Below are 12,778 nucleotides of genomic sequence, written 5' to 3' on the forward strand. Positions count from 1 at the left end.
CTGGTAAAAACAGGAGTTGAAACATCTGGTATTGTTCTTAACAATGAGTTTATTTAGCATAAAGTGCAGGTGCACTAGCCTGACGAAGAGTCCGTTACGGACTGGAAATGCGTTGTTTGTGCTAAATAAACTAATCTTCAAGAACAATACCAGATGTTTAAAAGGGTTTATCCACCATAAGGTGATTTTAGTACATACCTGGCAGACAGTAATGGACATGCTTAGAAAGGATCTGCGCTTGTCTTGGGGCTAAATGGCTATGTTGTTAGATTACCAAAATACTGTGGCTAGCTTTTTGTGAACTGGTATTTCCTGTTTAAGTTTTCTTCTTTTGCCTACAAATCCCATAATTCCATTTTTCTCCCTCCCACACATCAGCAACTCCAACCATGAAACATAAATGAGCTGCATCCATTCAAAAGACCTGTGGTTTTCAATCAGGGTGCCTACAGCTGTTGCATTAGTTGCAGTTTGATCTCTCTCCCACCAAGCAATGACTCCACCCATTGAGGCAGACATGCTCCCTGTCATCAGCTGACTAGTAAGTCAGGTCTCGGCCGCATTGCAACCTGGGAAAAATCTGAGACACTAGTCATTTTGTTTGCTGTTAAAAATAAATATTGAGATGAAAATCACATAAGAATTGTGATAAAACCGTCACATACAGGTACAGACACTATAGTATGAACTACACTAACTTTACAGCCCCTGTAGCATAGTCAAATAAAAAAAAATCCTGGAATACCCCTTTAATTTCTGTTTATAACAGAGGACCAGCACTGTGGAAAGTTCCCTTTTTTCTTCTTCTACTATTTGAGTGATTTTATTGTGATCATTGTTCAAGATCAAACATTGTTATTGGAAACTTCAATAGAAAGTCAAATACACAAAACAAAAGATGGTTACTTACGTAGAACATTTTGTAAGAGTGTAGAGGAAGGTTTTGTGAGCTGACCCTTGTTACTAGGTGTTGACACAATCTCTAAAATAAAAGCAAATTTTATATAATTAGAAACTATGTATTAAAATGCGTTTTCCTAACAAATAAGAAAAGTTGAGAAGGATAATAATAAAATATAACTACGGTATGTTCTAAACTTGGTAATGCCTTAGTAACATTTTACAATGTATCATACTAATGCAAGTAAGACAGGTTTAAAGGCAATTATCCATGGCAAAAAAATTCCTTTTAAAGGAAATCTGCAGCTAAAGACAACTTATCCCCTATTCACAGAATAGGGGATAAGTGTCTGATCGCGGGGGGTCCGACCGCTGTGACCCCCGGTATCTCCGGCACGGGGCCAAAGCACTGCCGCGGCTCTTCAGTGCAGGAGATGTGCTGGCCGCAGCGTGATATCGCGGCTGACACGCTACCTCCATGTATCTCAAAGGGAGAGGTGGGGAGGCAGCGTTCGTGCCTCCCCACTCTCCCATAGAACTGTATGGGGCGGGGGCGTGGAGGTGGCATACCATCGACCTCAGAGAGCGCATTAGCCGCTCATATAGAGCGGCAATGGGGGGGGGGCACTGTTTGGGAGATTGCGGGGGTCCCAGCAGTTGGACCCCCCGCGATCAGACACTTATCCCTTATCCTGTGGATAGGGGATGTTGTCTTTTGCTGAAGATGTCCTTTAAAAAGAAATTAGCTCCTGATGGCATGAAAAAAAAACACACACTCACCTACCTCAGCACGTAGCATCTCACTCGATGAGGTGAGCCCTGAGTCACTGCTGTGAGCACTCAGTTTCAGTAGTACAAAGTAGTCTTAACTGCTGGGAAACAGTTGACGTCACAGCGGGAGCTTCGGGGCACCAAGGAAAGTGAGTGTGTGTATGTTATTTTAATTTTATTTTTATGCCATCCACAGCAAAATAAACATTTTTATTTTGTATCTGTATAACCCCTTTAAGTATTAGATAGTATATTATACTTTAGACATCTAGTTTAATTCATATGCAAAGTTATAGGTCCTTTGGGACTCTACTGGCTTTTGTTTTAATTGGTTGGGGTTCTGATCAGACATTTATGATCATTAATATTTAAGTCCCGAAGAACCTCTTGGACCCCTTGCCAACATCTATTTTACATTCATGGCAGAAATGTATGAGGACAATAAGATGCAGGCTTTGAAGCTGAGCCCACTCCATACAAGATCCTGGCCATTTAATCCCTCATGATGCCATACTCAATGTCAACCATGGTATCTGAAGGGTTAAACAGAGGGAGGTGGCACGCACTGTCACCAGAATGGTCCCTCCCTATGATGCGATTATGCACCTGACAAAATTAAGGGTGTCTTATAATAATGGCAAAAGCAAAATACAACGCAACACAGTCACAGTGTACATTGTTTAAGTAGCAAAAGCTTGTTAAAGCTTTAAAAAAAAAAAACTAAAAGTTGAAAACACCCCTTTTCCTGTTTATGGTGCATAGTAAACTCCTTAAAGGAGTAGTATAGTGAAAATGATCTTCATCCTGTTGTGCCTGGGCTGCAATAAAAAAACAACAAAAAACATTAACTGGCTCCTTACATGACACTGCGCTTAGCGGCCGAGGTGGGACATTGCTGTGGCTGGCAATATGCTGACTGCAGTGTGACGGTCAGTGCACACGGAAGCAGGTAGAAGACCGAGACCAGAGGACCGAAGACCGATTAAGGGGCAGGGGGAGAACGGAGGAAGGTAAGTTAATGTTTTGGGTTTTTTTTTGCAGCCCCGGCACAACAGGATGAAGATAGTTTTCACTATACTACTCCTTTAAAAACAAAACAAAACAAAATCCAAAAATGCCAGAATTGTATTAGTGTTTTGTTATCACACCACAAATATTTTATTTAAGTTTCTCAACACATTATATTGCACATTGAAAAGTGCCATTAAAATACAATTCTTCCCACAAAAGAAAGGTCCATATTCAGATAAAGTAACGGAATAATAAATAAGTGATGGCTCTTGGATAGTGAGGATGACAAAAACAAACAAAAGACCTTAAATGGTTAATTATAGTTTAAATATTAATAATTATATGGGCACTGTCATATTCAAAAAAAATGTATATGTTGTACATCTTGGCAAAACATTAACCTTTCTAATATACTTCATTAGAAACTTTTATTTCCTTTTTATAGAAATCATGGCTTACAAAATCATGGCTTTGTCCAAGCTGAAGCACAGGCATGGACAAAGTCCAGTAAGTGAGGGTGGGCTAGCACTCCTCGGTGTCTGATAGGTCAGGAGAGAGCACAGAGGAGTACCATCAGACAAGATAGAGCACAGAGGAGTCCTATGAGACAGGAGAGAACACAGAGGAGTGCCTGGATTGTCCCTGGATGATCTGTGCCACCCCCCCCCCCCCAGGGGTGTACACAAAGGGTGTGGTTTCATGGATTTAACTGCCCTATTGAATCCTTTTTAACTGTATAGGTGTCCTGAGGACACCCATACATTTATATGATGGATTACTTGTTTGAGCCCTGCTCACATGTGCTTACAGTTAAAAGCGGTGCTCATTGTATAGGCTGGAGGCAACTTTTTGCCGTCATCAACTAGAGGTCTGGATATCTCTTTATTGTCATTTATCCTACACTTGTGTGTCCAGAAGTAAGGGATGCTCTAAGACCTCTAGTGGCTGCAGGCGTGAAGCTGCCTCTACGCTCTCCCAGTACACGCTGTTTTACTCATGGGGAACCTTTGTTAGTGTGTTCTCGGTATCGCATGAGCATGGGGCATATAGTGTTACCTGTATAAAATCTCCTGCATGCACATGCGATGCCATACACTACTCAGTTTCCACTTCAGCATATAAAATGTCTAACTCAAATTTAATGAAGTGAAATTTGAACTTTACATAGTTATGTCTATTTTCAAGCTAAATCTAAGGAAAGTATTCTATAAAAAATTGTGCCCAAGCACAAAAGAAGGCAAATCGCATGTTTTGATAGTTCCCCTTGGATTCAACCCCCTTGATGAGGTTTACAAAGCAGAATTAGAATGCTTTTCTTCATTAACAGAGTTGTTTGATGTAGATAAAGGCACTCCAAGTTCAGCTCCCCCCCAAGGAACAAGTCTTCACAGGAGGGGTGAAGTCCACCCTCTGTCCCTCCATTACACCGGGTAGTGACCTCTTTTCGCACAAGGTGTTGTAGGAGGTCAAAGCCTTGAGGTACCCAATTGATGCCTTGAGCCTTGATACCTTAAATAAGTTGTAATAATGAAATCAGATGAGGGGGAGGGCTTCTTATGACAGAAGAGTATTTAATCAGGGAAGTTCTGAGCCAATTACAGAACACGTTTAAATATAAATGCTTTCAAACTAATCCCAAGCAGAGGTTTGCTTCATGTTTGCAATCCCTTTTTTAGTATAACAGCCACTAAGCTTTTTTTGATGTCTCCAAAAAAGTCAGAATTGCGTATACTTTATCTGTGATGTCTTCGCCTTTGTCCTGACCAACAATGCCTTTCAATTTGATGAGGTATGTGAAGTAACCACTATTTTATGGCAGGACCACGGGTGTTGCGGTGAGAGTAGTGGGATCAGATGTTATTAACCCCTATGTGTTCGTGACGCTAGTTTGGTTTTCAGGTTCCGAAACACCACACGCCCGGATTCTCACGGGCTAGTAGTGAATAAAGAGTCCACAACCAGTTATGGTTATACGGAGGCTTTACTGAGTAGAAGAGGACCTCGCAGCTTGCTGGACCAATACTTGTAATTAACTTGACATGTAATTAGACTTGACTTGTAATTAGACTTGACTATGTGCAGGACTTCAATTGACTATGTGCAGGACTTGACTAGATGTAGTGACAGCAGACATAAACTTGCAGACTTACGGGAGAGACTTGTAGCTTTTGGGGTAATCCAGATGCTGATCACTTCACTCTAAGGCCTCTGTTGCTTACTGCCTCAGCAAAGACTTGTTCTCAGATTAGATGGTAAGATCCAAGAGAGATGGAATCTGAGAGAAATGCCCCCCCCCCCTTTATATAGTGGGGGCTGGACTAAATCCCATTGGTCAAGCTGGGGGTCATAGGTTAAGCTGGTGCTCTCTGGGAGTACAGGTTACAACAAATCATGTAACTACATAACATAATATGTGACAGGCTTACTCACAGGTCCTTGGGACCTCCACAGGTCCTTGAGACTATCTATACATAGGGATCCTGTCTATGGGACATTAAAAAACCCCTAGCTTAACATAAGTCGTCCTCGACGTAAGGTTCTGTCAGACTTGAGGAACAAAGTGGCCATGGGGCCAAATGCAGTCCTGAGGCATTTTATGCACAAATATCCATTTCAGGCTGGTGAAATAACAAATAACATTAGAGTCTTTGTATAATAATCCATACACACTCTTGTCTTGTGTTGAACAGGATTATGACCAAGATTGATGGTTATATATAACTGGTACATATATACTGTCACTTTACTTTACAGGACCTTTACTATGCACTTTATAACTGGACTATGTATTTTATGATTGGACTATGCATATTATAGCTGGACTATGCATATTATAGTTAACTATACACAACTGACACTTTTGACTATGCATTTACTGACTTGCATAACTGTTTACTAGACAGAACATGACATTTTTGACTATGCATGTGATATACTATGCATGTGATATACTGTACACGACTAGACTATATACTAGACATTATTTACTAGACATTGTATACACAACTAGACTTATGACTTTAGACTTATAGTTGCGGATTGGGTTGCCGGAGGCTCTCTGCCTAATGCTTTGGCATAAAACACATCTCCCCAGAACACTATTTTTGGTTTACTCTAGACATTTTTATGCTAGACATTTGATACAGGTAACACTTTGACATTCATGTTACCTTTTACTGTTTACGTGCTTTAGGTTAATTTCAGGAATACTTACTGGCCAGGAAAGTTTCCTGTGCACGAACATGATGACATATTACATTACATACACTTGATATGTTACTTTGAGTTGTCTGTGAAATGTGAGCGATACAGTACTACTTTATGTGACTGAGATATACTTGACTTGTGTATTCTATACTATGTGTACATTCATTTGTGTACTTTAATCTTTGTATCTTGCTGGTATCTGTCCTTGCGTGGACCGTTGGGACCTACGCAGCACCATTTCTTGAGACTCAGGAACAGCAATCCCTTCAGGAGCTCTTGACTCAGCTGGGCAGGTGACAGGTTCTTCCCTTTCGACAGCTGGAATAAATGATGATACTGGACTGACACTTGAAACTGGAGGTTCTGACATGGGTGAGGTAGGTGATCTGGAGATTGGAGTATTCTCCTGCGCCAACGGTGACAGAACTCGTGTTAATTGCTAAGACACACAGGCTGGTATGAACCCAAAGACTGCAGCTTGGTCCAGAGGGAACAGGGGATCATCCATGGAAGGTTGAATTTCTCCTCCGGGCAAATATTCCCTCACAGTTTTGACTGGGAGTGAAGGAGGCTGCGTTGGTACTGGCAAATCTTCTTTGTGATACAACTTGACTTGGTTACAGTGAACAACTTGAGGCTCGTACCCTGTCTTCTGAACTGCATACACATCCATGTTGGGATAGGGTACCGCAATCACCGTATAGGGCTCTGTTTCCCAGATGGAGTCCAGTTTGTGGGTTCTCGGGAATTTCTTCAACCAAACCTTGTCACCTATCGGGAGATGTTTGGCAGAGGCATGACGGTTGTAATCTTGCTGCTGCCTCTGTTGAGCCTCGCCCATCTTTCTGTTGACAATTTCCTTCGCTTCCTGGATCCTTTTCTGGTGATCTGAGATCCACTCCATGGAAGATTGAGGAGAATTATTGAAAGGAGCTTGGAGTCCAAATGTCCTGTATTTAGGTAACTGACCTAAAGACCCCCTTGCCCACCTGAACACTGCCATGTCGACCCATCATCAAATAGAATGGAGTGGAACAGTGGACGGTATTATTATAGGTCTCCAACAGTTCTGGTAACAACTGGGGCCATTCTTCATGTCTGGACACAGACCTGGTTGATTCTTTCACAAAGCTCATTCCCTTGAGGGTGATAAACGATTGTCCTGAGCTTCTTGCAGGCATGAAACTGAAATAACTCTTGGAAGAGTTGGGCCTCAAAGGCCACTCCTCAGTTGGTAAGGACAGACTCTGGACATCTGAGGATTTGTACCCAATGGGAGTAAAACATCTGGGCAGTGGTTTTGGCTGTAAGATCTTTGACTGGTACAACTACAACCCACTTGGAGTAATGATCCACCATGGTGAGAGCATATGAATACCCAGACCGGGTAGGAGATAACTTGACATGGTCTAGGGCTACCAACTGGTTAGGCCTTTCACTCTGGATGGAATGGAGGGGTGCTCTGGCATCCTTGCGACTGTCCTTGGTGACGTTGCAGACTGCACACTCACTTCACCATTTTTCGATGTCACTTCATATCCCAATCCAGTAGAACCGTCGTCTGACAGTAGCTTCGGTCTTGTGGACCCCAGAGTGCCCTGACTGATCATGGTAGGCATTAAGGACCATTGCCGCGTCCCTTCGGGGGAACCAGGATCTGATGAAGTCTTTCACCCAACACTGGATCCAAAGAGTTTCAGCACAGTAGTCCTTTGTGCACTAACAGCTGTTTCCTCTGGCACCACAAACGCTTCAATTCGTAGTCGCTCTGAGTCCGGCATAGACAGGTTGGCACCTTTTTCATTAGAAGGTAGTCCAACAGATCCCCCATGACTCGACTTTCTTCCTGCAGAGTCCTCCAGGTATAGAAGTCTTCCTGGACCTTCTTGGACCTAGATTCGCCCTTCTCGAGGGTGGTTGCAACATTCTGCCTCACAAATCTCTGGTAGAATGGGGGCATCTGCACGTCTTCCCACTCGTCAACAGGTGGTTCTCTGCTGGGGGTCATCCGAGACAGTACTTTGGCGTTAACATCTGACTTGCCACTTCTGTACTTTATGGTGAAATTATAATTGGCTAGCCTCGAGGCCCATCGCTGTTCAATGGCACCCATCTTGGCAGTGTTCAGGTGGGCCAGGGTGTTATTATCCGTACAGACAGTGAACGGTGTGGCAGCCAAATAATCCTTAAACTTCTTAGTCACAGCCCATACGAGGGCTAGGAGTTCCAACTTGAAGGAGCGGTAATTGGCATCATTCTTCTCGGCTCCTTGCAGATTGCGACTGGCATAGGCTATCACTCGCTCTTGTCCTCCTTGAACTTGAGATAGGACCGCTCCTAACCCTTCTAAGCTGGCATCCGTGTATAGCCGAAATGGCTGAGTGTAGTCTGGATACAACAGGATGGGGGTTCTGTCAACAGGTACTTCAGGGCTTGGTCCAATCCACAGGTAGCTTCCCACTGTAGTTCTCCTTCGCCGAGCCCTGCAAGAGAGCTGTGAGGGGTTCTGCGATCTGGGCATAGTGAGGAGTGAAGCAGTGGTAATAGCTGTCAAATCCCAGGAAGCTCCGGACATCTTTCTCCGTGCACAGGGTAGGCCAGTTCTTGACGATTTCTACCTTGTCAGGATTTGGCCTAGACTCCCTCAGCACTGGCAATATGACCTAGGTAGTGTACCTGAGGTTTAAGCAGATGGCACTTGGACGGCTTGACCTTTAGTCCATGTTTAATTAATACTTGGAAGACATCTGACAGCTGACCCAGGTGAGGTACAGCAGGACACTCTGGAAGTTTAGATGGCCCAGGCATCGCTCCATTAGCAGTTGGAAGGTAGCAGGGGCATTGCATAGCCCGAATGGCATGCTCTTGAACTCGGACAATCTCATAGGGGTCACTAAGGCTGTCTTCTCTCGGTCTTCCACAGCCATAGGCACTTGCCAATACCTACTGGTTAAGTCCAAGGTGGAGAAGTGGGCGGCCAAGGGCGGTGAGAGATTCCTCAATTCTTAGAAGAGGAGAAGTGTCCTTATGAGTAATATCATTCAGCTTCCTGTAGTCAACACAAAAATGGATGGTCCCATCCTTCTTCTTGACTCTGACTTTCTTCAATGGGGCTCTGACTTTCTTGAATGATATCTGCGTCTTTCATTTAGACAAACATCTTCTTAACAGTTTGGTACATGCCTGGTGCGAGTGGACGGTGCCTCTCCTTGATAGGTGGCTTGTCACCGGTTAAAATCCGATGCTGAATCATGGACGTACATCCAAAGTCTGTAGGATGTTTACTGAAGGTTTCTTGGTACCTTTTTGCGACATTGATAACCCCGTTGAATTGATCTTTTGGGGTGGTCTCATCTCCCCCTTGAAGTTGCACCAACCAGGGTCCAGGGGGACATTCTGCAGAACCTGAGGCTACTTGAGCTGCTTTTTGCCAAGCCACTTTGCGCCCGGTTAAAACATCACTTGACTCTAGAAGATACAACTGGCGTATACTTGGGCAAGACTGTAGCCACACTGGACAGATTGACTAGACGAACTGGGGCTCTCCCGTTGACAACTGTGACTAAGCTTCTCGCAGCTCAAACTAATGGACTATCCTCCGACTGTATAGGTTCTATTAAGGCTTGATAGTCTTGGTTTCCCACTCCAGGACGTGCATGGCACCATAGGATTGTATCTGTGTTAGGCTGTTAGGCTGTAAGGTCACTGACCTGATATCTTGAATCCGGACTTTGCAAACTCCTCCTCGTTGATTGGCAAACTTCTGCTTCACTTGAAGAACCTTTAAGTGGTGCTGCGCAGCCCGCTGTCCTGAGGGGGATATGTAGGGGAGAGAGGCATGCAAAGAATATACTATGTCAGTGAAGCAGTGTTTCATGATATTCATGCCCAGTATGAACTCGGCAGACCCTTTATCCGACACATCAGTTACAATCACTCCCTGCCCTCTAAGTACATGCTCTCCCAACTGAATGATTGGCTCCCATTATCCATGTCTGGGTATTGGTTACCTGTTACCCGCAACTACTCTCAGGTCAACATCATCAGGTTCACACAATACGCGAGCATCCCAATACTTATAGAATACATTTTTAGGTATAGTAGACACTTGTGACCCTGTATCTATCAATGCCTCCAACTGTACACCTTCCACAATAACCTTTACATAGGGGTAAGAGGCGACATAATGTGATAGTCCTGACTTAAGGCATTCGCAAGTTATGACTACTGGCGGTTTTCCTGGGGACCAGTCCTTGACCCCAGGGGGAATTCCATTTAAAGCCCAGCAGTGCATTGTCCAGTGTCCAGACTTGTTACAGTGAGTACAGAAGGGTCTATTACTCCCAGAATACCTAGCGGGTGAAGGAGCACAGTAATTGGGATTATATGGGGCAGAAGTAGAGGGAGTGTCTCTAGGCAAGGATTGCTCAAGGGAGAGTGGAGCAGGCTGGGTGCCGAGCTCCTGGATAACCTTAGTCAATTGTGCAATGTCTTGTTTAATACACTGTAGGTCTGAATCTGCAGTGACTGACAGGGTTGCTTGGACTACGGTGACTGGCAAGGTAGATGCCACAGGGGCGGAGACAGGTGACGGTGGTGGTATAGGTCTGGCTACCACCCCTAGTGGCTCTTGGACAGGTGTAAGGGGTGTGCAAACTTCCTCTATCTCAGTCCTGGACTCAATCACTTGTATAGCCAGTCTCTTGAAAGCGGGGAATGGTATTTTGGGATTTTGGATTGCTAACATTCTCAGTTGGGTTTTGTCCCACTTATTAAGAGCCACATCAATAAATTTGTCCATAATCACCTTGTTGCCCTGCTCAGGAGTGATATTATCTAGCTTTTGGACAGTCTCTAGGGCATTTTGTAAGGCTACTGCATAAGCTCTCACCTGGCTTCTGCCGTCTTTCATACAGTCGGAAGTGTACCTCTGACGGAGAATGTGACTTCTTGGAGGCAGGGCAGGTGCGGACCTCCTCAAGAGCTGGTCCTTGTAGTTGTCCCGTAAGCAGCTGCACCTGTTGATTAGGAGGGAGAGAGTAAAAGGCAAACAAATTCTGCATCTTTTCCTTGAAATTTCTCAGGGTGAAGGGGTCTCCGTTATAGGTAGGGAGGACAGGGTTCCCCATGAATATCGGTGCAGACACTGGAACATCAAGACTGTGAACGTGGACTGTAGGCAGGGCTGGCAAGACCCTCTTGGCTGCTGGGGGATGAGCAGTTGGTGCCTGGTGGGCCGGCCAAACCTCCGCTACATCTGGAGTTGGCCGAGGAACTTCCATTGGTGCCCCCTGACTAGGTCAAACCTCCTTGCTCCTAGGAGTAGGCCTGGGCACACTCTCAGATGACTTGGGACTTTCCCCTTCCAGGGTTGCTGGCCAGTCATCATCCTCCGGTAGCGGGATCAGGTGACAGGCCTTCTCGACCCCGAGGGACAACTGTTAGCGATATCGGGGAAAAAGTGTGCTGTTTCTTTAAGACTATTTGGATGCGCTGTCTCTTTAAGATGATTTGTAATATGCTGTAATATGCTCCAGCGGCCTGGTCAGTATTGGTTGGGACCCCCGATATAGCACTTTCCCCTTATGCTGCTGCAAATCATCAAGGATGCTGCTGGCCACTAAAGTGTGAATATAAGGCCCCCCCCCCCCCCCCCCGGTATCAGCGACTTACTTCTTTCAGCTGTCGGAATTTGCAGAGTCTGCGCTGAAGCGGGGGCTGTACCAGGACTTACGGAACCGAACGCAGCCACCAACATTCGTTGCACGGCTGCGTCCAGGGATCTTCCTGCTTTTGTCCCTTCTGCAACGGGATCCGGTAAAATGCCTACCGGCCGGAAGGACATCTTTAGTGCAGCACTGACTTCCGGTCCCCTGGCAACAGGAGGCGGATCTGTAGTTCCTCCTTGCACACCAAAGAGGCGTCATCGCTGGAGACTGACGGGGCGGAGCTGCAACCGCTCCTGCGCGTGGGAAACACGCGTGGCTTGATTTAACCCTTTCAGGTACGGACTTCACACACTTAGAAATTGTAATTAACAGTCTTTCCTTCACCTTCCACACTACTTTTATCCACGCCACAGTAAAAACAAACTTCTGCAACACAGTCCCGTACACTTTGCAGGAGCACACTTTCCCACGACTCTATGCGGTTTGGTATTCGACACCGTTCAGAATTGGGGGAAGGACTTGCGGCAACTTGGTGGTTAAGTGGTTAATGCGCACACCTGTATCCTGTTCTGTGATGCCAAAATAGAAAAGTGGTAACCACCGGTGTATGGCGGGACCACGGGTGTTGCGGTGAGAGTGGTGGGATCAGATGTTATTAACCCCTGGGGTTGGATGGTATTAACCCCTATGTGTTCGTGATGCCAGTGCGGTTTTCGGGTTCCAGAACACAACACGCCCAGATTCTCCACTATCCCACGGGCTAGTAGTGAATAAAGAGTCCACAACCAGTTATGGGTAAATGGAGGCTTTACTGAGTAGAAGACAGATGTAATTATCTTCACAGCTAAGGCGAGAATTGCCAGAGAGGTGGCCAGCACCCAGAGGACCTCGCAGCTTACTGGACCAATTAACTTGACTTGTAATTAGACTTGACTTGTAATAAAGACTTGACTATGTGCAGGACTTGACTTGACTATGTGCAGGACTTGACTAGATGTAGTGACAGCAGACATAAACTTGCAGACGTACTGGAGAGACTTGTAGCTTTTGGGGTACTCCAGATGCTGATCACTTCACTCTAAGGCCTCTGGGCGCTTGCTGCCTCAGCAAAGACTTGTTCTTAGATTAGATGGTAAGATCCAAGAGAGATGGAATCTGAGAGAATTGCAAATGGCCACACCTTTATAGAGTGGGGGCTGGACTAAAGCCCATTGGTCAAG

The 12,778-nt window shown here is 45.1% G+C and overlaps 1 protein-coding gene across 1 annotated transcript in view; it reads right to left on the minus strand.

Annotated features, from left to right (window-relative positions):
* SSC4D (scavenger receptor cysteine rich family member with 4 domains) overlaps positions 1-12,778 on the minus strand; it is a 104,345-nt gene that overhangs the window by 21,110 nt on the left and 70,457 nt on the right. The window contains exon 5 of the mRNA XM_056556788.1: positions 911-982. Coding sequence (XP_056412763.1) covers positions 911-982 — 72 coding nt within the window. The remainder of the gene's footprint in view (positions 1-910; positions 983-12,778) is intronic.

Source organism: Hyla sarda, chromosome 2 (assembly GCF_029499605.1).
Source record: "Hyla sarda isolate aHylSar1 chromosome 2, aHylSar1.hap1, whole genome shotgun sequence".
Lineage (NCBI taxonomy): Eukaryota > Metazoa > Chordata > Amphibia > Anura > Hylidae > Hyla > Hyla sarda.